This window comes from Crinia signifera, chromosome 5 (genome assembly GCF_055691185.1).
Source record: "Crinia signifera chromosome 5, ASM5569118v1, whole genome shotgun sequence".
In the NCBI taxonomy this organism is placed as follows: domain Eukaryota; kingdom Metazoa; phylum Chordata; class Amphibia; order Anura; family Myobatrachidae; genus Crinia; species Crinia signifera.
Genome location: NC_139221.1, coordinates 238,440,643 through 238,466,698, shown reverse-complemented (window position 1 = coordinate 238,466,698; position 26,056 = coordinate 238,440,643). Strand labels below are relative to the sequence as shown.

Genomic DNA, 26,056 nt, shown 5'->3' with positions numbered 1-26,056 from the left:
GAGGAGTGGGGGTCTGTGTGCTATCTCTGTCCTGGCTCTCTCCTCTCTAGCTGGCAGCGAATAAGTATGCTAGAAGACTGGCGCTATACCAAAACCTGCTGTGTATGGTCTCCACAGAAATGACGCAGAGGCCATCTTCCCAGTGATTTCCCAACGCATGTGAAAGACGATGGGAAAATGCCCATCATGCTATTTTCCCAGAGATTTTGGTGCGCTGCTGATATGGGATTTCAGGGAGGTAACCACTGAAAAAATTGGTACCCCCCACACACACACACACACACACACACACACACATACACCCGCGTGATATCCAGACTGATCATAAATTAACTCTAGGTAGACAGTCAAAAGGTCAACAGGGTCTACAGGTCGACAATCAAAAGGTCGACAGGGTCCAAAGGTCGACAGTCAAAAGGTTGACAGGGTCAACAGGTTGACAGTCAAAAGGTTGACAGGGTCAATATGTCGACAGCCAAAAGGTCGACATGGTTGAAATGTTGACATCCAAAAGGTCGACATGGCCAACAGGCAGTATTTCATGCCCTACCATCCACTACGGCGTGTAGGGAAAACATAATAGTAACCGTGCATGGCGAGCACAGCGAGCCATGTGAGGGGACGCGGTACACTTAGTCAGGGTCCATGTCGACCTATGACCCTGATGACCTTTCCTATGTCAACCTTTTGACCCTGTCAACCTTTGAACCTTGTTGACCTTTTGGCTGTCAACCTTTGTACCCTGTCGACCTTGTGACTGTCGACCTTTGGACCCTGTCGACCTTTTCAATGTCGGCCATTGGACCCTGTCGACCTTTTAACCCTGTAGACCTTGTGACTGTCGACCATTAGTGGTCGGCTATATGATCGTAGACCTAGACACTGTAGCTTTAATATACCATGACCCCCCCACACACAAACGCAATGCACCCATTATACTGTTGAATCAGACCCATTATATTTACTTTTACTTTTCCAGTAATGTCATATTGAATGTATTACTCTACCTTTTGAACAGATCTCGGTTTCTTTCCATGCTAAAGAGAAATCTTAAAGTTCTGAACGCATAACACTGTGAAACAAAGACAAAAGGCAGAGAAGCTAAAACATTTCTGCCACAATAACACAGTAACACTCAGCAGGATACAAGATAATAATTAGTTTCTGTCTCTGCCAAGTATGGCTCTTATTTCGCTTAGTCTGTGATCCTGGACCATCTGCCTGTGTACATTCTCCTATTAGAGATATAACTACCATCTGGACGTTTGTATCACAACTTTTCTATTTAGTGATATTTCACTGTACAGTAAATATCCTTAAATATTTGTGGTCATGACACATGCAGCGAATAAATTAATATTTCATGATTTGTCTCAGTACAGCTACAGTACTTAGTGGAACAGCCCAGATGGGAATGTTGGAGGGGAAAATAGTATTTTCTTAATGAATATCCCGAGGTCCTTTGGTGACAGGTTCTCCCTAAGTTATCAGTAATGGGGGGGTGGTATTTCAAGTCTGATATTTGTAAAATAACATTGATTATTGTGCAGCTAAATAAAGGTCAAGAACATCTTCTACTGAATGGTGTAATATAAGTTAATGTTTATCTTTCTATAAACATGTAAACAGCTATAAGATTAATAAGATTAAAGATGCACACCACATTAAAGCTATTCGATAACATTAAAGTTAGTTATTCATTATAGTTTGAGTGCCAAGTGAATTTGTCAAAATAGCTGTGAAAATTGCCAAGAAAACATTTTTTATTCATCATAAAGACGTGTAATGTTTACCTTGTATAGGAAATCATTATTTACCGAACATTTTTTATTTGACCTTATATAACAAATGTGAGCGACACTGTCATTTTTAGAAGATATTTTGAACATCTCGCACCGCGATGTTGGCACTCAAAGGGTTAATTACAATAACACTAAATAATTATATTGCCGAGTATCAAAAAAAGAAGGAAAGGCAGGTGGCTAGAAGACATAACCACCCTCACCAAATATTCCTGGCATTTAATAATACGTCTATTAATATAAGATGCACTTGATATTGATGTAATTGCAGTGCTTAATGATATATATGGAATACATTTACTAAAAACAATAAAAATGGCATCAAAGCATTGATTTGTGATATATAAGATATCTATAATGATTAATATATACAAATTATTATTGTGCATATAATTAAACACATAAAATGACCATTTCTTCTCATGCAAAAACAATGCCTCAATAATTATTCACAAATATTTAGTAAAACACCAATAAAAATAATAATAATAATAATAATAATACATGGATAAAAAAACATAAATAAATGAAAAATATATTATAATATGAACGTTTGCAAAATTATTAATTATACTTTATCATCAGCAACATGCACTTATTCAGTTTTCTATTATCTGCAACATCTTGTTGTCAGGTATATGACAAATGTTGTAATTACACCATCTGACCATTGGGAGGAGCGCAATGCTTTACTGAAATAGTGTTTGATTATTTATGTTTTATTTATTTATTTATTTATTAACAGTTTCTTATACGTATAGCGCATACATATTCCGCAGCGCTTTACAGAGCATAGTTATGAGCAAACACATAACGAATTACAGTACAAGACAGTTTAGGACAAGTACATGGTTAATACAGATAGTTACATCAGGGGACAGGACACTGAAGCAAGCATCAGGGTGGCAGTGGTTTATATATTCTAAGAAAGGCACATGAGGAGAGAGGGCCTTGCCCGTGAGAGCTTACATTCTAAAGGGGAGGGTTAGACAGACAGGGGTGACACAGAAGGCGAAGAAGTGAGCATAAACAGGTTAGGATGAGAGATGGTCAGGTTTTATGCAGGAGGGTCGGAAAAGGTCAGCTTAGTGTTTGATATTTTAAGTCTAAAAAAGCGCTGGGTCCTCCAAGAGTAGACAGCAGAGAGACAGTTGGAGATATGAGTGAGGATGGAAAGAGAGCGATCAGGAAACGAGGGGTAGATTTTAGTTTTATATGCATACATTATGGTTAAAAAACTGAAATTGTCTTCAGCACTATATGAAACTAAAGATGTTCTTACCTGTAACAAGGTAGATTTGCTTCTAATACAATCAATTTGTCTGTTTGGTAAAATCATCCTACCAATAATGTAAACACCATTTTCCTACATAGAGAATAAAAAAGATAAATAATGCTTATATAATAACCTGTATTTTCTAATACTATAATGTGACATCATACTATGTTATTAAATGGTGATTTCAAGACCTTTAAATCAATGAAATCCACCATTGTTTATATGACATGTGAGGCTGAAGCTGGGTATACACTTGCAATTCAACTTTGCAGATTACATAAACGCTCCGCCCCCAACAGAATGATAATCAAATCAGTGTGCACCTATCGGAGACTGGAATCAACTATCGGAGACTGGGGATTGGACCTTATGCAGGATATTAGGTCCCAACCTCCTGATCTGACTGCTATAGTTGTGTTTGAAGCTGTTCATCGGCTAAGACTCCTGCCTACACACTTTACAAATATTGGCCCAATCATATAAATTTTGGATGTCCATCCCGATACCTGCATAGTGTACACCCATATTTAGGTTTACTTACTACAGTATTCTTGTAGAAAATCATAAAATCAGTAGGATTTTAAAACATCATACCAGATGATATTCAATAGATATTTGAATTAAGAAAAAGTTTATGTTATATAATTTCAGCAATACAAGCTCAGCTCATTTGGATGGGTTACGGCATAACTGATAGACAATGTCTAGATCAACAGTCACTAGGTTCACAGTGATTAGGTCGACACCTTGAAATGGTCAACATTGCAAACCGGCATTGACTCACAAATCCATGCGCAATTCCCGAACTATTGAATGGTATTTGCAGTCTGTGCAGTAGGTCTGAGGCTTCCACTAATCTGCGACTGAGACAGGGGGGAAATAGTCATCGCTGATGTCACAGATCCTCTTCAAAAACGCCTGGGCACACTTGTATTTTTTCTGACACAATCAGAATACACAGGTTACCATCCCTAAATGCCAGTTTCCTGTCAAATTGCAAGGGGATTGCGTTTATGCTCCATATGCATTTTCTGTCACTAATTCTCACGCATGCGCAATGCATATAGAACACATGTGCAATCATTCAATAATTGCTCGATATGCGAATGCGCTGATTAGCAATCCAAGCTAAATTAGCCACCTTGTATAGTAGTGTAAATTCATAAATGGCTCTTAATGTTTTGAATAAACAGATACACGCCCTTTATTAAACTATATTAAACTATATTTGATTCATTTTACTCACATGGACACATGGAGGTGTGTAAAGGCTGAATTAAGTAAGCGAGGGCTGATTAAAAGCATGTGTTGTTAATGAGTTTAGGACAGCTTATTTGAATTTGATAGACATTAGGATGGTTTCCATATTGGATTTTGACTGAGTTTCTTATATCACTGTGTTTAAATTGCTTATGTTTATTAATAATTATTATTATTCCATTTTTTTCCTCCTTGCCCATTTTGTTCCCTGTGTATGACTGTTTGAAGTAAACAACCTTGACGTTGGTCAATTAGAAATTATATTTTGGTTAATTTTTGATTTGTGCTGTCTGGCGAACCCCAACTTACAATCAAAAATTATCTTTTGGTAAATTTTTGATTTGTGCTGTCTGGCATACCCCAACTCACAAACAGATTGTGTTTCTGCTCGGGTTGGATTATTGAGTTGGGGTATGCCAGACAGCACAAATTTGAAGTGTGAAAGCATTTATATCTAAGTACAAAATAGCAACCAATAAAATTCTGTATCAGCACCTCTCTGACTGCAAGTATTACACTTTGGGACTTTTTAGGTCTATATACAGTATATTTAGACATACCACACATTTGTGTTGTATTGTCTTCTTCCATGTACACTGTCTCAAAAATAGCAAAGTGCGAAAGAACTCCTAGGACAAGATCCTCCTCAGTATCTCAAACTGAGACAGGAAAGCACTTTCTATATATTTTGTTTATGTTAGCACTTTTGACTTGTGTATTTACCCATCTTCCCCTTTATGGTACTTTCTTTACACTTGCTGCTTGTATTCCTTCTTTTCATTTTTCAATTCAAATGTCTTGTTTAGCCCCAGTGGGTCACAAGTCTAATCAAAAGCCTCGGTCAGTTTTTCCTTCCGCCCTAAAATCTTTTCCTTTTACAGTGCCCTGTTTTAATCTTTTTGTTTGCCTATCCTGGAACAGAGTTAAACTTTTTATTTATTAGCAGTTTGACAGGGGTTCCTTCTAATAAAGTGGGGTGATGGTACAGATGCATTTTCTTAAGATATTTGTTTCAAGTCATTGCGAAGCATCCTCCAAGAGGATTGGCTGTGGTTCATCTTCACGGAAATGACAATTCGGATTGTAGAGTTCTGCATGTAGCCAAGTTGTGAGGTTTGAGCTGTGGCAGGTTGTTCATATGAAATTCTCTTGGCAGTTACAGGAGAATGGTTAAAGAGCCAAGCTTACAGTGGCCATTCTTTAGGATCTGAAGGGGCAATCATTTTGAGATAATGCACTGCACAAATAGTGGTTTGGGGTGCATAGGATTCATGTATTTATTTACAGTTTCTTATATAGCCCAGCATATCCCATTGCGCTTTACATTTAGAAATTGACATGGATATTTCATTGATCTGTCTATCATGACCAAGGATGGTATAAAAGTTCTGGGTGAGGCTAAGTAAGGTAGTGATCCAGAGTATAATAAATCAATTTCTTTTTTTCACCAATGGAGGGAATTGCAGGTTCATTCAGCACCTGTCTTATGTTATAGTTAATTTGGTTAATGACATTGTTCATCCTGTCTTCTGTTGGGTTGAGCACCATCCTCTAAGTGAGGCATTGTGTTCAGTTTTGGGTTTTTGCAAAAGAGCTCTTAGCTAAGGCTGACATTGAGCCTTCTCCTTTGCACTCTGGGTCTTTTAGGGTCATGGATTTTTGCATCAGAAGTTAATATTTTGTGAATAAATGCTTGCTGGTATTCTTATTACTCTGATGACTGAGGATTTTGAAATGTGCCTAACTAATCATTTGAGGAGTCAGATTTTCTGCCATCAGTTTGAGAGAGTGACAGAAGGCAAACCTTCCAAACCCTATTGTACAGTAGTCCAAGGAGATATTCACTTTTGATTGTGTATTGTGTTGTGACTAATAAAGTTTTGCATTTAACAAGATCATTCCATATGAGTAGACAGCATTCCATCTGGATTTTGGTTTCTTAATAAAGTCTGTGGGTCAGCTTCTCTTTGGTAGTGGCAGTTTCCAAACAGTTCAATTTAAGATCAGAATAAAAGAGTTGAATAGCATCCACTAGTGCACCATTGTGTTTTGGTTTTAGTTTTACAAATATAGTAGACGCCTAAATGGAGTTAAGAGGACATCCCTCCCTTTGAAGAATAGTGAACAATATAATGGAAAAAGATGGACTATGCTGGGGAGAATTCAGTAAAAAAAAGATATATTTATTTTCATAGTACATTTGTTTTTTAACAGTTTTTTTGTTTACAGGTGGATGACAGGTCCCAAAAGGCCCTGGATCATAGTTCAGCTGGTGACAAAATAACCATAGACTTGAAAGGGTTTGCTGACACCTGTAGTTTGCCAACACAAAACGTGATATTTTAATTTTTTATTATTTTTATTATGCCACACCCACCACCCAGAGGTGTTTGGGAATAGCCCTTAGGAATGCCAAGGCATGCTCTTTGCCAGTGGTTTTGTGCACATTGCCAGGGGTTACCTGCTTGTTGCCAGTGTTTACATACTTGTTACCAGGATTTACATGCTTGCTGCCAGGGGGTAGGTATTTACAATGTGCCAGCACTCCCAGAAACTGGAACGTCCAGGCATCGCTGTATGCGCTGTGCTACCCTGACAGGCACGAGAGGTCCATCTTTCTCATCCAAGGCAGCAGCCATTTTTGGTGTGTTGTTTTAAGGAGATTCTATGTGGACAGCTAGACCGCATGGAATCTTCTGATAGAGACCCTGCAGTGCGTAGGTATGCCAATGGCCTAGATTTTCCCATGATCCAAATCACTGTGCAATATGTTGGCACAAATAACAGAAACTAATAATTTTAACTGAAGATAAATATGTCAGTTTATTAACAACTTTATGGTGTGTAGTTTATTAAGTAATACTCTGAAATAAGTACAAATATATATATATATATATATATATATATATATATATATTGCATACGCTCGGCACTCCGGACAAAACGATGTAATATACCGTGGTGCCTTCACATTCATTGATATACACTGATATCTCCTTTGGCTTGTGATAGAGCCGGGGAGACAAAGAGCGGCACTCACGGGTTTGTAGAAGTAAGAATTTATAACATCTTAGTGGATTACATCAAAGTCTCATTCAAGCGACGTTTCAAGGCAGGATGCCTTTTCATCAGGAGAGACCATAAAGTGCTGGTAGTGCTGGTGAGGGGATGCAAGGAAGACAAGATAGTGCTCCGTGCTTACCTTAAATAGCCCGTGTGCGTGGCTCATGGCTGCTGCTGCGGCGTCTCCGGGTCCCACTTCCGGGTTCCGGGTGTCGAGTCCCACTGACGTCAGACCGTTGCCCGGCAACCACGAACGCTGAATATCCCAGGTACGCGGCGCACCAGTCCAGAGCTGTGTGTAAAACAGAAATAAGACCAACTAAGTGTTGTTGGAACATAAAGTGATCAAAAACAGTGCAAATCATCTAAGTGGGGCTGTATATAGATAAGAATAGTGCTAAGGAAGTTAAAAATGGCAGAAAATGACAAAACGTTAGTATATAGCGGAGAGTAACTACTAATATGTAGAATGCACCGCGTGACCTTATAGAGTGTTAGCTCCAGGAAAAGAATAAGGGGGATATATACCAAGTAATGAAAAAAGAAAAATAAAGGACATATCACATAAACAATATTCTTGTGTGCAACTGTGTTCAGCCTTCTCGAGTGTCCAACACATCCGACGGTTCTGAATAGCATGTTGTTATACTAGAGTCCGATGTTTAAATAAATATGTTCCATGCTATCATTTCGTTTAACCCGACCGGGGCCATAGAGTCAAGTCTCAGAATCCATTCTGATTCCCGTTTAGACAGCATCAATTGTCTATTTCCTCCTCTGATCAACGGGGGGATATGATCAAGAATCTGACACTGCATATCTGCCAAAGTGTGGCCCATGGTTTTAAAATGCCGAGCAACCGGCTGGTTGATGTCTTTGCCTTTCAGGATATTCGATATTGCAGAACGGTGCAATGCCATTCGTGCTCGCAAATTTACTATCGTCTGTCCAACATAAATTTTCTTGCAGGGGCAAGTTATTGCATATATGATAAAAGGGGTCTTACAGTTTACCACATGTTTGATTTTGTACTGTTGTCCCGTGGACGGATGTCTAAAAGTTGGGCCAGCTATTGAATGATTGCAAGTGGTGCATTTGGGGCATTTATATGACCCAGGTTTCTTGTGTTGTATGTTGAAGATAGGGGTATCCGGTTGGCTTACAATGTTGGTCTTCACCAGCATATCTTTCAGGCTTTTGCCTCTTTTGAAGCTTGGCATAACTCTCCTATTTTTGAAACATGGCAACTGGGTATCACATGTCACCACTGGCCACACTGCATTTACTGCCCTCGATAGTACTCTGGTGGCAGGCGTATATGTTGTTACGAAGGGAATCTTGTTGAAGGGGGTCTTTGTTTTGGATTCCAATAACTCAGCTCTTGGTGTCTGTTGTATCAAATGCTTCTGTTTTCGTAGCTCTGCTTGATTGTACCCTCTGGCGGCGAATTTGGTGGACATACGGTCTAATTCATCTTCCAGTTTGGATGTCTCACTGTTGATTCTCGCCACTCGCATCATCTGTGATTTAGGGAGGCTGCGTTTTAACGATGGGGGGTGATTACTACTAAATGATAATAGGGTATTCCTGTCTGTTGCCTTATGGTATACCGAAGTTATTATTTGCTTCTCCTTCAATGTGATTGTGACATCCAGGTAATTGACTGATTCCCCGTTGATGTTATACGTAAATTTGATGGGATTGTTATAGCTATTGATGTCCTCAATCTTTTTGGCCAATAGCTTGTCCCCTCCTGACCATAGGATCAGGAGGTCATCTATATAGCGGGTATACAATTTGATGTGTCGACTTGTCCTGTCGTCACTAAAGAAAAAATCTTGTTCTTGCTGGAACATGTATACATTGGCCAGAGAAGGAGAGACGTTGGACCCCATCGAGCAGCCCGTAAGTTGTAAGTAAAATGTCCCATTGTGGATGAAGTAGTTATTTTTGAGAGTGAGATGTAAAAGTTCGAGGTATAAATCAAGGTCCAGCGCCGTGAAGTTTACCCTGTGGAGGAACGATCTCATGGCAGAAAGTGCTTGTGCGTGTGGAATTACTGTGTAGAGATTTTTGACATCTAAAGTACACAGCACAGTGTTTTCGGTGATGTCTTGCACTTCTGCTAGTTTTTTGAGCAATTGGGTCGTATCTTTAAGGAAGGTTGGCTGTTGTACTATGTAAGGTTGAATTAGATGGTCCAAAAACTGTGAAATTGGTTGAAACAGAGAGCCCCGGGCAGAGATGATGGGTCTGCCCGGGGGGTTGGCAGGATCCTTATGTATTTTCGGGATGGTGTAAATTACTGGACTAATAGGGTAATCATTGGACAAGGTTTTAAAGACTTTTTTGCTGATATGACCCTCTTGTAGCGCTGATGTGAGTACTCCATCCAGTTCCTTCTTGAATATCATAGTTGGATCCGCCGGAAGCTTCCTGTAAGTCACCATGTCTGAAAGAAGGATGTTCAAATTGTCAATGTATTTACTGGTGTCTTGTATCACTATAGCCCCACCCTTGTCCGCGGGGCGTATAGTGATAGAAGTATTCTGTGACAGATTCTTCAGGGCTTGTGTCTCTGTTTTTGACATATTGGACCACTTATTTGGAGTATTGGCGTCAAATTTTCTTACTGAAGCATCCACTAGATTGATAAAAGTTTTTATAGACGCATTGGAGGATGGGGGATCAAAAGAGGAATGGGCGTGTTTCCTCAAAAAGCTTTCATGTGCGTCCTGTGATCTATTAGTGGAATGCTGAAAAAATTCCTTTACCCTTAAAGAACGACCCATTCTATGGAGGTCTACGTTCCACTCAAACGGGTTATGGCGGTTAGTTGGCACAAAAGACAGCCCCTTATTCAGGACAGTCTCTTCGTCGGGTGTCAGGATATGGCTCGAGAGGTTAAATATTAAGTCCTTGTTTTTTTGGTGGAAGTGGGCGGTTTTTTGGATCCGGCCTGATTGGCCGCCGCGTCGGGTGTATCTGGCACCTTGCCTCCGGTTCTGGCCCGGGTTTGTCTTCCTAAAGGGACACCCCTGGCAGAGGTACCCTCGTCGGAATCTTCCACCGCGAAGTCGCTGTCACTGGTGTAACGACTTTGGTCTCTGTGTCGTCTTTCTCTCCACGGTTGTCTCAGATTAGATCTCTGTCTCGAGCGGTAAGGTTCCTGCCCACTTAGCCACCTGTATACTCTCCCGTCCTCATAGTCCATTTGGACCGTTTCCCATTTTTTCTTTTTGAATTTTTCAAGATCGGTTTTGTATTGCTGCAACTGCACTTCCAATTTCTCCCACAAAGGGGTGTTCTTCTTGTCCTGTATAGTGGATTTGTTATCCTCCCGTATGGTTTCAATTTTCGATCTAGTGGTCTGGAGGGTGTTCCCAGCCTCTTCTATCACCAGTACCATGAGGTCCTGGCTACATTTATTTAAAATTGATATCCACTTCAGACAGAATTGGGGATTATTTCTTCCAATAGTGGGGATGTTACTAATGCGGAAACCCCGCGGTATCCTGTGGGCCCTGTAATAATCTGACAGGGTTGATCCATGTAAATGGAAGTCGATCTCCTTTTTGTGCAGTTTAAACAGGATGTTAAATAGATCATCTGCTGTTTGTGTTGCTTGAAATGGGTGCTGATCCTCTTTGAACAATATGGACTGTACTCTTTCCTGGGAATAGGTAAAGGTCTCGTCAATGTGCTTTTGAATATCAACAAAGGACAATGCCTCCTGGGTGGCTTTATCCATTATGCTGTTCTTGAAAAAGTGCGTTCTGCCAATAAAGTGAGGTGAGTGCTAAAGTGCTGGTGCTTGTGGCCAGTGGTGACATGTGATACCCAGTTGCCATGTTTCAAAAATAGGAGAGTTATGCCAAGCTTCAAAAGAGGCAAAAGCCTGAAAGATATGCTGGTGAAGACCAACATTGTAAGCCAACCGGATACCCCTATCTTCAACATACAACACAAGAAACCTGGGTCATATAAATGCCCCAAATGCACCACTTGCAATCATTCAATAGCTGGCCCAACTTTTAGACATCCGTCCACGGGACAACAGTACAAAATCAAACATGTGGTAAACTGTAAGACCCCTTTTATCATATATGCAATAACTTGCCCCTGCAAGAAAATTTATGTTGGACAGACGATAGTAAATTTGCGAGCACGAATGGCATTGCACCGTTCTGCAATATCGAATATCCTGAAAGGCAAAGACATCAACCAGCCGGTTGCTCGGCATTTTAAAACCATGGGCCACACTTTGGCAGATATGCAGTGTCAGATTCTTGATCATATCCCCCCGTTGATCAGAGGAGGAAATAGACAATTGATGCTGTCTAAACGGGAATCAGAATGGATTCTGAGACTTGACTCTATGGCCCCGGTCGGGTTAAACGAAATGATAGCATGGAACATATTTATTTAAACATCGGACTCTAGTATAACAACATGCTATTCAGAACCGTCGGATGTGTTGGACACTCGAGAAGGCTGAACACAGTTGCACACAAGAATATTGTTTATGTGATATGTCCTTTATTTTTCTTTTTTCATTACTTGGTATATATCCCCCTTATTCTTTTCCTGGAGCTAACACTCTATAAGGTCACGCGGTGCATTCTACATATTAGTAGTTACTCTCCGCTATATACTAACGTTTTGTCATTTTCTGCCATTTTTAACTTCCTTAGCACTATTCTTATCTATATACAGCCCCACTTAGATGATTTGCACTGTTTTTGATCACTTTATGTTCCAACAACACTTAGTTGGTCTTATTTCTGTTTTACACACAGCTCTGGACTGGTGCGCCGCGTACCTGGGATATTCAGCGTTCGTGGTTGCCGGGCAACGGTCTGACGTCAGTGGGACTCGACACCCGGAACCCGGAAGTGGGACCCGGAGACGCCGCAGCAGCAGCCATGAGCCACGCACACGGGCTATTTAAGGTAAGCACGGAGCACTATCTTGTCTTCCTTGCATCCCCTCACCAGCACTACCAGCACTTTATGGTCTCTCCTGATGAAAAGGCATCCTGCCTTGAAACGTCGCTTGAATGAGACTTTGATGTAATCCACTAAGATGTTATAAATTCTTACTTCTACAAACCCGTGAGTGCCGCTCTTTGTCTCCCCGGCTCTATCACAAGCCAAAGGAGATATCAGTGTATATATATATATATATATATATCATAAAGTCTTAAATACTAATGTATTCAAAAGTAATTTACTTATATACTGTACTTAAGAGTTACACATGCATAGCAGTATAGAGAAATGTTACTACACCTGAACTACTTGATGGGCATTGGTATCATTGAGCACAAGTTCAGTAAGAGCTGCACAGCAGGCTAAAATGAGAAAAACAGTGGAGATACAGTTTATGCTCAGTAAAGGTTCATTATGGCCATGTACAGTACATTGGTAATGAAAAGAAAAACAAAATATACATCACGCCCTTATTACATGCATATCTACATCAATTCTGTTTTCAGGAGGTACCCAAAATATTAAGTTTCCCCAAATGTATGTAGAATACTGCTGCATGCTTCCATTTTCGATCACAAAACAGTACCTAAAGACTATCAGGACTGTTCTATTGCAGAATTAGCCAGCTTGGCCCCTGGTAGCTAATGCCAACTTTAGATGGCATTAGCCATTGTAGACTATTGCAGAGGGTGCACGGGATGCAACTGGTATGGAGCCCAGCCACTTCAAGGGCCCCAATGGCCCAGAAGGCAATCCCCTGCACCCTTTTGATTTTTTTATTTTGTCAGTTTTATTTTAAATAGTGCCGTGTGGGCAGTGGCTTCGCCGCAGTCCCATGTCCCCCTTCAGTGGCACTAGGAGCAAGAGATGCAGCACAGCCAGCAGCGTAGGGAGCTGGAGACCCAAAGAGGCCAGTAGCGGGAGACCCAGCACAGCAGGGAGCTGGAAACCCAGGGGTGGCTGTGAGCAGGATACCTCGGTAAACAGGAGGAAGTTGCTGGTGAATGGGAGACCTGATAAAGACCTGCAACTGCCAGAGGTACACAGTGCTGCTTGTACTGAGTGGGAAGGGGGACACAGCCAGGTACACAATGCCAATGTAATGAGGGTATTACACAAGCCCCCCCCCCCTTAACACCCCCCCCCCACCTTCCCTCTTCCTTGCCCTAATATTCTTACTTTGCAACCACACCCTAAAAGGGCAGTCGACTGGCCAAATGGATCTCATCTGCTGTCAAATTCTATGTATTTGGTATTTGGGTCTACAACCACTCGCCCATGGTGGTCAGCTAGCCATGCATACACAGTAAGCAAGGGGGGATGTGATCACAGCGTACTGCAGGGATGAGCACCTTACAGAGACCCTGGGTGGTTTTTACTACAATCTGTCAATATTTAATTTCATATTGACGCAATAAGTAGCCTGGAACCGGATGATAAGAAATATTTCCCGCTAAAGCACTATGAATATCCAGAACATGTTAAAAGTAAATATTATAAAATAGTTAAAAATGTCTGTCATTATTTACAACAGTGGCCAAAATAGTGCTGTTGCCCACAAACTGGTGTCTTCTCCAGAGATAAAGCTATTCCCTTAGCCCAGCTTTGGCCCAGCTTTGGTATTCTTATCATGTGTCATTGAAAAACCTAATATGTTAACCCTTTGAGTGCCAACATCTGTGGGAGAGGTGCAAAACATCCGCTAAAAAATGCCAGCGTCACTCACATTTGTTATATAAAAGTGTTGTGTAAAAAAAAAAGCTTATATTTCTGATATAAGGTAAACATTACAGGCCATTATGATGAATAAAAATGTTTGCTCTGCAATTTCCATGCCTATTTTGACAAATTCACTTGGCACTCAAAGGGTTAAATTCATATCTAGATTACAGGAAGATATAAGGCAGAAGTGTAAGCTTTTAATACATTTCATAGAATCTATTATGTAAAAATGAATAAAACAGATAGCTATATATGAACTTTGAATTTGGATAACTTTAATAACAATTATAATGCCAAAAAATACTTAGAAAACATCTGTGTGTAATAAAATAAGTTTCTGTTGCTAAACTAAATGTAAAATGTGTTAAGAGATGTTTATTACTGCTATATATATATATATATATATATATATATATATATATATATATATAGAGAGAGAGAGAGAGAGAGAGAGAGAGAGAGAGAATAGATACTGTATGTATGTATATATATATATATATATATATTTCGGTACTTATGTATTATCTGGACTCCCATGTTAAATCCACCCCATTTTTTCATACCCCAACTATCCAACTACGCATGGAGTTGATTTTATATAGTGTGGCAAACGCAGCGAGCCACCGTGCCCGAAGCGTGGTGAGCGCAGCGAGCCCCGCGAGGGGACACGGTCTCATAAGAAAAACGGGAGTCCAGATATTACATAAGTACCTATATTTCTATTTATGGTACTTGTGTATTATCACAGCGCCCGCGAAATCGGCCACAAATCGCCCGCAAAAATCGGATGCGATTTAGCGGCCGATTTGTAGCCGATTTGCAGCCGATTTTCTGACGAGTTGCATGCTATTCCATCCTGGCACACCCCCACTATCCAAGTGAGCCCAAAGCGTGGCGAGCGGACCCGGTCCACTTCCTCCCGACCTGTTCATACCCCCACTATCCACGTTAGCATGGAGTTGAAGTTAAAAAGCGTGGCGAGCGCAGCGAGCCCCGCGAGGGGACGTGGAAAACGATCCCGAAGCATGGCGAGCGCAGCAAGCCCCGCGAGGGGACACGGAATACACGTCAACTAATGTGTGTCCCTTCTGAGTGCTTGAATAAATTAGCCAAACTTTATTTTTGGCAAAAATTTTTTATTTTTGGGGGTAAAAATAAAGTTTGGCCAATTTAGTCAAGCGCTCTTAAAATCTACTACTAAGGGGTATATTCAATGTGGTCGGCAAGGTTTTTTTTTATGGCGATGATGGCTTGTTTTTGGCGTGGATCGCCGAAAACAAGCCATCCTCGCCATTTAACTCCCTCGCCGGCCACGATGCAGCAAGCGAATGCAGCGATTCCGCAGGGCGGTGGGTTGAATACTGAGGGCGGGCTATGACGGGGAACAATAGGCACTGCTTGTCGTCATAGCTCATCAAAACGGCATTGAATATACCCCATCATGTGAAGCGTAGTAACTTATACTATAACTTATACTAACTTATACTAACTTCTGAAACTGGAAAATGGCAATGTAGGGGGTAAGAAAAATGTAGCATTCACATAAAGCTTTATAAGCAATATACACATTCTCTACTAAATACTGTATAAGGAAAACTATTTTTGCTTTATTTTACTCCTTTTAAAGTACAACCAACAACACAGGTGCACAGACATGGGAGACTACATGAGAGAGGGCCGGGAATACTAAACGCAATCATCATCCTAAAGTGTGACAGAGTCGGACATTACAGCCAGCCAGAGGGGATGAGGAGGAGGATAGCTGCTCTTTGCTACATTTCCATTTGTTTTATAAGTAATACTGCAATTTATTGTACAGCAATCTGTCTATTTTCATTGCACATAGAAAATACAGTACATATGGTAAATGAAATTGCCTGCTTGGAGTGAGAGCGTATTTTCTTGTATTTCTCTAGGGCTCAAATCTTCAGATAAATAAAGATGCCGGATGCGGCCTGCAGCATTTGCACTTGACAAGCTCCCGATGGAAGAACGATCAGAAACTAGATACTGTTCCCTGGAAGAATGTAAAAGTGATATCAAATTATTTTATGTAATCAAACATTTTATTTAGTGCTACACAGTATGTTTAGTCAACACAAAGATAATTATACATACACTTAAAAGTGTCACAAGAGGGGTGAGGGATGCACCAAGATGTCCCCCTTCCAAGGGGTGACACCAAAATACCGGTTCCTCAGCAGTGACAGTAGCTGGGTGCTGCAGTATGGAATTATCCTGCAGCACTTGGCTCCTGTCAGTGAGAAGGCGACAGCAATGTAGACAGTCTCTTTGGATGCTGAGCACGCTCTCAATGTGATGTAATGAGGCAGCTTCTCCCGTGGCCATGTCCCAATAGTGCATACTTGCCTACTTTTGAAAAACAGTTTCAGGGAGATTATAGTTGGTACTAGAATTTTGCAAAGCGCCTCATTGAGGGGGCATGTCATGCTCCTCCCAAAGGGCGTGTCTAGTTCCATAGATTGGAGAGATTGTGAAAAGAGATTGTGAAGGTGGCTCCCAGAAGCGTGGGTGTACTGCTACATCTTTTAAATAACTTTTATCCAAATGTAGATGAGCCCCAAAGCAGTTAGTAAGAGATTCTATACTTGCTAAAGTGCTGGGAAATGGTGCTGATGATTCAATGTAAATGTATCTACAGTATGTCTCATTCCTTTTTTCCCAAAAAATGTAACAGTGTAATGTGGGCTAGGTGAAATGAGGGAGATTGCTAGACTAATGAGGGAGAGAGGGAGATTGCTGCTATTTCAGGGAGTCTCCTGCAGAATGCAGGAGGGTAGGCAGCTATGCAATAGTGATGTAAAAGGGGGCTTCCAAGAAGTCAGGCCTCCACCCATAAATTGGAACCCTGAGGGTGGCAATATTGCGGCTCCAAGACAACTGCTGCTCCACCGAATTCCCCGGGCAGTACTCCACTTCTTATTGCTTTGACATCGTCATGTTTGGAGGACAGGGCCGGGACAGGGTGGCAGAGTCCTGTTCTAGCACTCACATCCAGTAATATAATTTGTTGTTTTCATATCTTAGTTTGCTTTCCCATTTTAATGGCTGTACCCATGTGATGAGAGCCCTAATATAAATAACCCTGACGTCAGTAAAGTAAAATCACCACATTATGTGCAATGAAGTGTACAAGAATATCAGCATACCCCTTTAAAATATGGAGCAACTGTTTGATTCCTCCCCATGTACGAATTTCCACACTCATTTCCGGGTCTTCACAAATCTGAACCAATATCCAGACAACGCTCCAAAGCAGCTTTAGATGGTCCGAGTGAAGCAAGCTAAGCAGAGTGGGAACACCATCATAAATCTTCACTTGTTCTTTAACATCAGACTCTGAACAGAGAAGACGTAGAAGCTCCGCTGAAAGCCTAGAGATGACACAAACATATTCATCATTTCAGCAACTTTTTTATATTCTATGAAGTAATGATATTGTTACACTGACTGTGTGCATAGCTTTTAAGGATCAGTTTTATTGCTGTCTCCAGTAAGGTTTAAAGGGAAATCAATAATGACATAAGAATAACAATGTGCACTCCTGACCGCATGTCTGCAAAGTTTATAGAATTTGGGTTATTATGGAAAGGAGGGTGGACAGACTTTCACTGTTAAAGTCAGAAATGTACTAACATTTTGGTGATTTTGTTTGTGGTTTGGAAGCATTTAGGCATACAGTATATATAAATTTGCACATTTTAAAACTGCAGAGCTTCAGACACAGTTTATTAAGGTGTGGCTTAAAGAATCCGAAGAAAAGGCAAATGTTTTAGTAAATAATAAACAACTTCCCTCAAACCCACCCACACAATTTCAGTAGTTTAAGTTTATGCCCTTAAAACAGGAGGATAGTAAATCATATAATTTAAAGCTGAAAACCAATTCCAAGGCAACTTGCCAGGCACCAGCCAACAAATTGTTGCTTAATAAAATTTTCGGTACTTGTTTCTTAGCACGGCGCCCACGATTTTGATTGTATTGTATTGATCGGGTCGGAAAAATCGCGTGCGATGCGATCGACCCGATTTTTACATTGGAATCAATGTAAAATGGTCCCTGAGACCCAATTTTACATTGAATTCAATGTAAAAAGCCCCCAAACCCCCCATTTTAGTGGCAAACCTCCCTTATGGGTGAAATGGCCCTCCATTGTTAACGCCACCCCACTATTGATGCCAACCCGAAGTGTGGGGAGCGCAGCGAGCCCGCGAGGGGCGGCGGTACGCATCCTCTGACCTTTTCATACCCCCACTATCCACGTCGGCGTGGAGTTGATATTATATAGTGTGGCGAGCGCAGCAAGCCACCGAGCCCGAAGCATGGCGAGCGCAGCGAGCCCCGCGAGGGGACGCACATAACTTCACAGGTATGCGCGTCCCCTCGCGGGGCTCGCTGCGCTCGCCACACTAAACAAAATCAACTCCACGCCGACGTGGATAGTGGAGGTATGAATAGGTCGGAGGACGCGTCCCGCCACCCCTCACGGACTCGCTGCGCTCGCCACGCTTCGGGTTGTCGTCAATAGTGGGGTGGAGTTAACAATGGGGGGGCATTAACCATACTTTCTAACCATATACAAGAGAAATTGGCCATATTGGCCCATTTCCCATTGTTCCCTATGTAAAATCGGGTTGATCGCGACCGACACGATCAACCCGATTTTAACTTTAAAAATCATTTAACATTATTCTCTATGGGAAAATCGCGTTGATCGCGTCGGTCGCGATCAACCCGATTTTACATAGGGAACAATGGAAAATGGGCCAATATGCCCATTATAATGGGCCGCGATGGACCCGATCAATGCGATTTTCTCTTTTACCGGCAAATACACTGGTGATTGACAGAAAATCGGGTCCATCGCGTCGATCGCATGCCTTAAGTACCTTAAACTTAAGGCATGCGATTAACCCGACGGGCGCCGTGCTAGGAAACAAGTACCAAATTTTCCTTGTTACATATAAATTCTTGTGGCACAGAAATGGACTGAGGAAGTCCAAAAAATGGAAAACAAAATGCGTTGGAAGCGATTTGCTACCTCTACACTCCAGAAATAAGCTCTCATATGATCTTTATATTGTAATGCTGTGTACACACGATGAGATATGACATTAGATTTTGACTTTATAGTCAAAACCGCATGCAGATTGTATGCAGATCACACAGGTTTTTTGCCTTGCGATCCCGATGCGTGCTCTCGTGACAGCACAAATCGAAACCCAGATAGACAGTGCAGCAATGACTATATAGTGCAAATCTAATGCAGATTGTATGAATTGTATGTAAAAAGTACAGAGATAGCAAAGATTGCATAGCACTCAAATCTTAAGTCGAATAACAAGGGAATCTCACCTTGTGTACACACTGTAAGAGTTTTTATTGTGCTTGGTTTAAAAAAATGTGTTGAAACAATATTAAACTATTATAATTCTTCCTTGCCTGGGAGTTTTTCAGTTTAAAAGCCAGTATTACTAATTTCTAGAGAAACCGCATTGACATCAAAATAAAGCAGGTGTTAAACCAGAAAGGCTTTTTGGGGTTAACGATTTCCATAACAAAAAAAAGCAGTTCAGTAGTGCCAAGCATAACCCCAGCAAACTGATATATATATATAAATAAATAAAATATTTATATATATATCATTATATTATATTATATCATATATATATATATATATATATATATAGCGGGGAATAGACCGGCACTCCAGCAGGTAATGTAGATAAACGGACCGGGGTGCAGGCACCAAGAAACAGGTACAGGGGGGTAGACAGGCGGCACTCTCTCGGATTTGCAATAAACAACACCAACAAGCAGGTGGGATAGTCGACGTTTCGGAAGTCACTCCTTTATCAAGACAAGAACAAATAACCACAGAAATGTACATACCTATGTACCCCATGTCAGCGTGCACCGTCCAATCCAGGCTCCACCGGAGATTCGTGTCCGCATCCCTCACTCTTCCGGGTTGCCCCGTACTTCCTGCTTCAGCGCGCTGCGTAATGACGCACCACCGCTACACCAGTGTGTATCAGGGTTGCTAAGAGACCATCTCCAGGGCGCTCTGAAAGAGACAGATACATGCTTGTAAACAGTCACCAGAACATCATAAATACAGTGTGAAAAAAGACAACAAAGATACCACAATTATATAAATGGCAATCATAAGAGGGGCTCAGCGGTACTGAAAGTTGGATTATAGAAAAATATTAAATGAGAACTGTTCATTAAGACCTTGCGGTCTCATCGTGTCCAATTTATAAATCCAATACATTTCCAGTTGCAGCAACTTCTTAGCTCGATCACCGCCTCTAGGATCTAAGGGGACATGATCGATAATGACGTATCGTAGGCTGGCCAGGCTATGTTTCTCTTGGACAAAATGCCTGGCTACAGGCTGGTCATTATCTTTTTTATTGATCGCGGCTCGGATAGCCGAGCGATGGAGAGCGATCCTTTCTCTGAAAGTTCTGACAGTTTTGCCTATATAGCATTTGCCACAGGGACATTTAATCATATACACCACATGGGTGCTGGTACAGGTGACGGGATGCCTGATCTTGAATTTGGTGCCAGAGAGTGGGTGAAAGAAGAACTTGGTGTTAGTCATCCCACTACAGGTGGTACACCCTGTGCAGGTGTAGCAGCCACCTTCCTTGACACGAGTATGGGCTGGAATTCTCTTAGCAATGTCGGTACGGACCACCCAGTCCCGTACATTGCGGCCTCGTTTGTAGCATGGCATGATAGTAGTATTTTTCAGTTTCACCAGGTCACGATCTTGTTGGATCACCGGCCACAATTTTTTGGATGCCGCTGTTATCATATTATCTGCATCATTGTAGTCCCTCACCCATCCAATCCGATCTTTCAAGTGGTCAGGATCTTTGTTCTTCCTTTTCAGGAGATCTTCTCTGGAAAGTAGATCCACTTTACTACGTGCATTCACCAATGTGGTATCATCATAACCACGTTGTTTAAATCTGTCCATCATATTAGACAGTTGTGTAGGTAAAGTCTCAGTATTGTTAGTGATGCGTTTAACACGGATGAGCTGGGATAGTGGCAATCCCCTAATCAGGGCTGGAGGGTGGTGGCTCTGGGCACACAGCAGGGTGTTTCTATCTGTGGGCTTTGAAAAAATCGATGTCATGACTTGTTGATTTTCAATGGAGATCTGGACATCTAGATATTGAATAGATGTCTGGCTCATACTGTACGTGAATTTGATGGGACAATCTTGACTGTTGATGTCACCCATCAATTCTCTGAACTCTGTTTCGGTACCCAACCAAAACAGTAAGACGTCATCTATATACCTAGTATATAGCGCAATTTTGGGGGCAACCTGTTGATTAAAAAACAACATTTGCTCGACCACAGACATGTAGGCATTCGCGAACGAGGGTGCCACGGGAGATCCCATGGCACACCCCGTTCGCTGTAAGAAGAATTCCTTGTTGAACCAGAAAAAATTTCTGGTCAAGGTGAGTTCCAACAGCTGGACAAACAGTTCAACGGGTGGACCCGCATATTCCGGATCTGACTCGAGGACTTGTTTAGTGGCTAGCAGCCCCCCTGAGTGGGGTATACTTGTGTACAGGCTGCTTATATCAAGTGAGCAAAGCCACATTTCAGGAATGGTTTGTTTAAACTCTTGAAGTTTAATGAGGAGGGAAGTAGTGTCCTGCAAATAGGTGGGCAGACATTGTATGCAGGGTTGCAGATAAAAGTCCAGCAGTTTAGACACTGGAGAATAGAGAGACTCTCTGGCGGCGATGATCGGCCTGCCAGGTGGCGACTCAAGGCTTTTGTGTACTTTAGGAAGACAGTACAGCAGTGGAGTCTTTGGACAATCAGTGGTAAGAAATTTTTTGGTAGCTTCTGAGATCCATTGCCTCTTAAAGGCATCCTCTAGTACTTTATCGAGCTCAGCTTTATATGTCATTGTAGGGTCAGCATTGAGTTTGATGTATGTCGACTGGTTGTTCAATTGGGAGTATACCTCTTTCTTGTAGGCTTCAATGTCCCAAATGACCACTCCCCCACCTTTGTCGGCGGGGAGAATCATAATATCATCATACGTTTTCAACGCTTTCAATGCTTGCCATTCATCTTTGGATAGATTAGGCCGGAAGGCTTTCTGGGTAGCTGCTTCTTTAACCTGTACATCCAACACTTTAACAAAGCTTGAGATCGATATATTGGTAGATGGAGGATCAAAGCGTGATTTACATTTAAAGGGATTATTATCAATAGTTGGCATGATGGCGTCAGTAGAGTTCTTGAAGAAATCTTTCAATTTAAGACTCCTATGAAATCTGTGCAGGTCAACTTTCCACTTGAAGTCATCAAACCGTTGGGTCGGCACAAATGACAAGCCTCTATTAAGGACTTTGCATTCAGGGTCAGATAAAATTCTATTAGACAGATTGAAGATCAAGGTTTTCTCGGGCGTCCTCGGGTTTTGGTTTCTTCTACCCTGTCCCCCTCTACGTTGAGGTCTTGATCTTTTCCCCTTCCTGCTCGGGTCCTCACTCCGGCAGGCGGTCTCTGCACGTTTTTTGACCCCTGTCGATTATTTCTATTGTCGACATTAGAGGCGGTTGACTCATTGCTCGATTCAGTCTCTGTTTGCCATCTATTTGCCCGTCTTCTAGGACGATCATTGCGTCTGGATGCTCTGGTTGATCCGGAGACCCAAAGATACACTTTATTTTCAGAATAATCTCTATTCACGCGATCAAACTTTGTTTTCTTAAAAGCGACCAATTCTTTTTTAAAAGCAATGGTTTGGGAGGTCAGCTTGTTAAGCCAGTCCTCGCTTTTGTCTGCTGCCAAACTCTCCTTGTGTAGTCTCTCATATTCTGCAATCCTAGACTGTAAAACTGACATCTCCCGTGCCGACTCCTCGATCACTAATGTCATCAAATCTAGAGAGCAGGTGTTGAGTATGGCCACCCACCGTCTGCAAAATTCATTATTAAATCGGCCGATGGTCGGCGAGTTTTTAATCCTAAAACCTCTTGGAATTTTGCGTTCTCTGTAATATTCAGAGAGGGTGATGCCATGCATCAAGAACTCGATTTCTTTTTTCTTCAATTTAAGTAAGCCATTGTATAAGTCTTCTGTGGAGGGAGCCTCGGTAGCATCTTGGAACCGTTCTTTGAATAGGACGGAACTGGCTTCATCCTCTGAGAAATGTAGTCGTTCCCCGATAGGAAATGCAGAGCAACTGAATCCTTCACTGTCCGACATAGTATCGACACGGCGGTGTCGTCAGCAGCAATCTGGATACATTCATCCACTTGTATGTCCACTCAATCTGATTACCATACACCACAGTGTAGATAAAAGCAGCTGTCGTTATGCTCAATGCACCAATAATATGGTAAATAACGACGGTACACACTTGGATGTTCTAGTCTTAGAAGCGAGTATATACCAATACTCGTGTGTGGCGGGTGCACAGATCTGGAACACCAACCAGCTGGAACCCTTGCCAGCTGGTTGGTGTTCCAGATCTGTGCACCCGCCACACACGACAGCTGCTTTTATCTACACTGTGGTGTATGGTAATCAGATTGAGTGGACATACAAGTGGATGAATGTATCCAGATTGCTGCTGACGACACCGCCGTGTCGATACTATGTCGGACAGTGAAGGATTCAGTTGCTCTGCATTTCCTATCGGGGAACGACTACATTTCTCAGAGGATGAAGCCAGTTCCGTCCTATTCAAAGAACGGTTCCAAGATGCTACCGAGGCTCCCTCCACAGAAGACTTATACAATGGCTTACTTAAATTGAAGAAAAAAGAAATCGAGTTCTTGATGCATGGCATCACCCTCTCTGAATATTACAGAGAACGCAAAATTCCAAGAGGTTTTAGGATTAAAAACTCGCCGACCATCGGCCGATTTAATAATGAATTTTGCAGACGGTGGGTGGCCATACTCAACACCTGCTCTCTAGATTTGATGACATTAGTGATCGAGGAGTCGGCACGGGAGATGTCAGTTTTACAGTCTAGGATTGCAGAATATGAGAGACTACACAAGGAGAATTTGGCAGCAGACAAAAGCGAGGACTGGCTTAACAAGCTGACCTCCCAAACCATTGCTTTTAAAAAAGAATTGGTCGCTTTTAAGAAAACAAAGTTTGATCGCGTGAATAGAGATTATTCTGAAAATAAAGTGTATCTTTGGGTCTCCGGATCAACCAGAGCATCCAGACGCAATGATCGTCCTAGAAGACGGGCAAATAGATGGCAAACAGAGACTGAATCGAGCAATGAGTCAACCGCCTCTAATGTCGACAATAGAAATAATCGACAGGGGTCAAAAAACGTGCAGAGACCGCCTGCCGGAGTGAGGACCCGAGCAGGAAGGGGAAAAGATCAAGACCTCAACGTAGAGGGGGACAGGGTAGAAGAAACCAAAACCCGAGGACGCCCGAGAAAACCTTGATCTTCAATCTGTCTAATAGAATTTTATCTGACCCTGAATGCAAAGTCCTTAATAGAGGCTTGTCATTTGTGCCGACCCAACGGTTTGATGACTTCAAGTGGAAAGTTGACCTGCACAGATTTCATAGGAGTCTTAAATTGAAAGATTTCTTCAAGAACTCTACTGACGCCATCATGCCAACTATTGATAATAATCCCTTTAAATGTAAATCACGCTTTGATCCTCCATCTACCAATATATCGATCTCAAGCTTTGTTAAAGTGTTGGATGTACAGGTTAAAGAAGCAGCTACCCAGAAAGCCTTCCGGCCTAATCTATCCAAAGATGAATGGCAAGCATTGAAAGCGTTGAAAACGTATGATGATATTATGATTCTCCCCGCGGACAAAGGTGGGGGAGTGGTCATTTGGGACATTGAAGCCTACAAGAAAGAGGTATACTCCCAATTGAACAACCAGTCGACATACATCAAACTCAATGCTGACCCTACAATGACATATAAAGCTGAGCTCGATAAAGTACTAGAGGATGCCTTTAAGAGGCAATGGATCTCAGAAGCTACCAAAAAATTTCTTACCACTGATTGTCCAAAGACTCCACTGCTGTACTGTCTTCCTAAAGTACACAAAAGCCTTGAGTCGCCACCTGGCAGGCCGATCATCGCCGCCAGAGAGTCTCTCTATTCTCCAGTGTCTAAACTGCTGGACTTTTATCTGCAACCCTGCATACAACGTCTGCCCACCTATTTGCAGGACACTACTTCCCTCCTCATTAAACTTCAAGAGTTTAAACAAACCATTCCTGAAATGTGGCTTTGCTCACTTGATATAAGCAGCCTGTACACAAGTATACCCCACTCAGGGGGGCTGCTAGCCACTAAACAAGTCCTCGAGTCAGATCCGGAATATGCGGGTCCACCCGTTGAACTGTTTGTCCAGCTGTTGGAACTCACCTTGACCAGAAATTTTTTCTGGTTCAACAAGGAATTCTTCTTACAGCGAACGGGGTGTGCCATGGGATCTCCCGTGGCACCCTCGTTCGCGAATGCCTACATGTCTGTGGTCGAGCAAATGTTGTTTTTTAATCAACAGGTTGCCCCCAAAATTGCGCTATATACTAGGTATATAGATGACGTCTTACTGTTTTGGTTGGGTACCGAAACAGAGTTCAGAGAATTGATGGGTGACATCAACAGTCAAGATTGTCCCATCAAATTCACGTACAGTATGAGCCAGACATCTATTCAATATCTAGATGTCCAGATCTCCATTGAAAATCAACAAGTCATGACATCGATTTTTTCAAAGCCCACAGATAGAAACACCCTGCTGTGTGCCCAGAGCCACCACCCTCCAGCCCTGATTAGGGGATTGCCACTATCCCAGCTCATCCGTGTTAAACGCATCACTAACAATACTGAGACTTTACCTACACAACTGTCTAATA

General features: G+C 41.8%; 1 protein-coding gene across 4 annotated transcripts in view; it reads right to left on the bottom strand.

The window, feature by feature from the left end:
- NEK10 (NIMA related kinase 10) overlaps positions 1-26,056 on the bottom strand; it is a 335,666-nt gene that overhangs the window by 253,970 nt on the left and 55,640 nt on the right. For all 4 annotated transcript variants that reach the window (XM_083188708.1, XM_083188706.1, XM_083188709.1 and 1 more), the window contains exons 12-16: positions 17,288-17,512; positions 15,995-16,134; positions 12,696-12,757; positions 3,085-3,168; positions 1,008-1,072 (exon numbers count right to left, since the gene is read on the bottom strand). In XM_083188708.1, the coding sequence (XP_083044834.1) occupies positions 1,008-1,072; positions 3,085-3,168; positions 12,696-12,757; positions 15,995-16,134; positions 17,288-17,512 (576 nt within the window). The remainder of the gene's footprint in view (positions 1-1,007; positions 1,073-3,084; positions 3,169-12,695; positions 12,758-15,994; positions 16,135-17,287; positions 17,513-26,056) is intronic.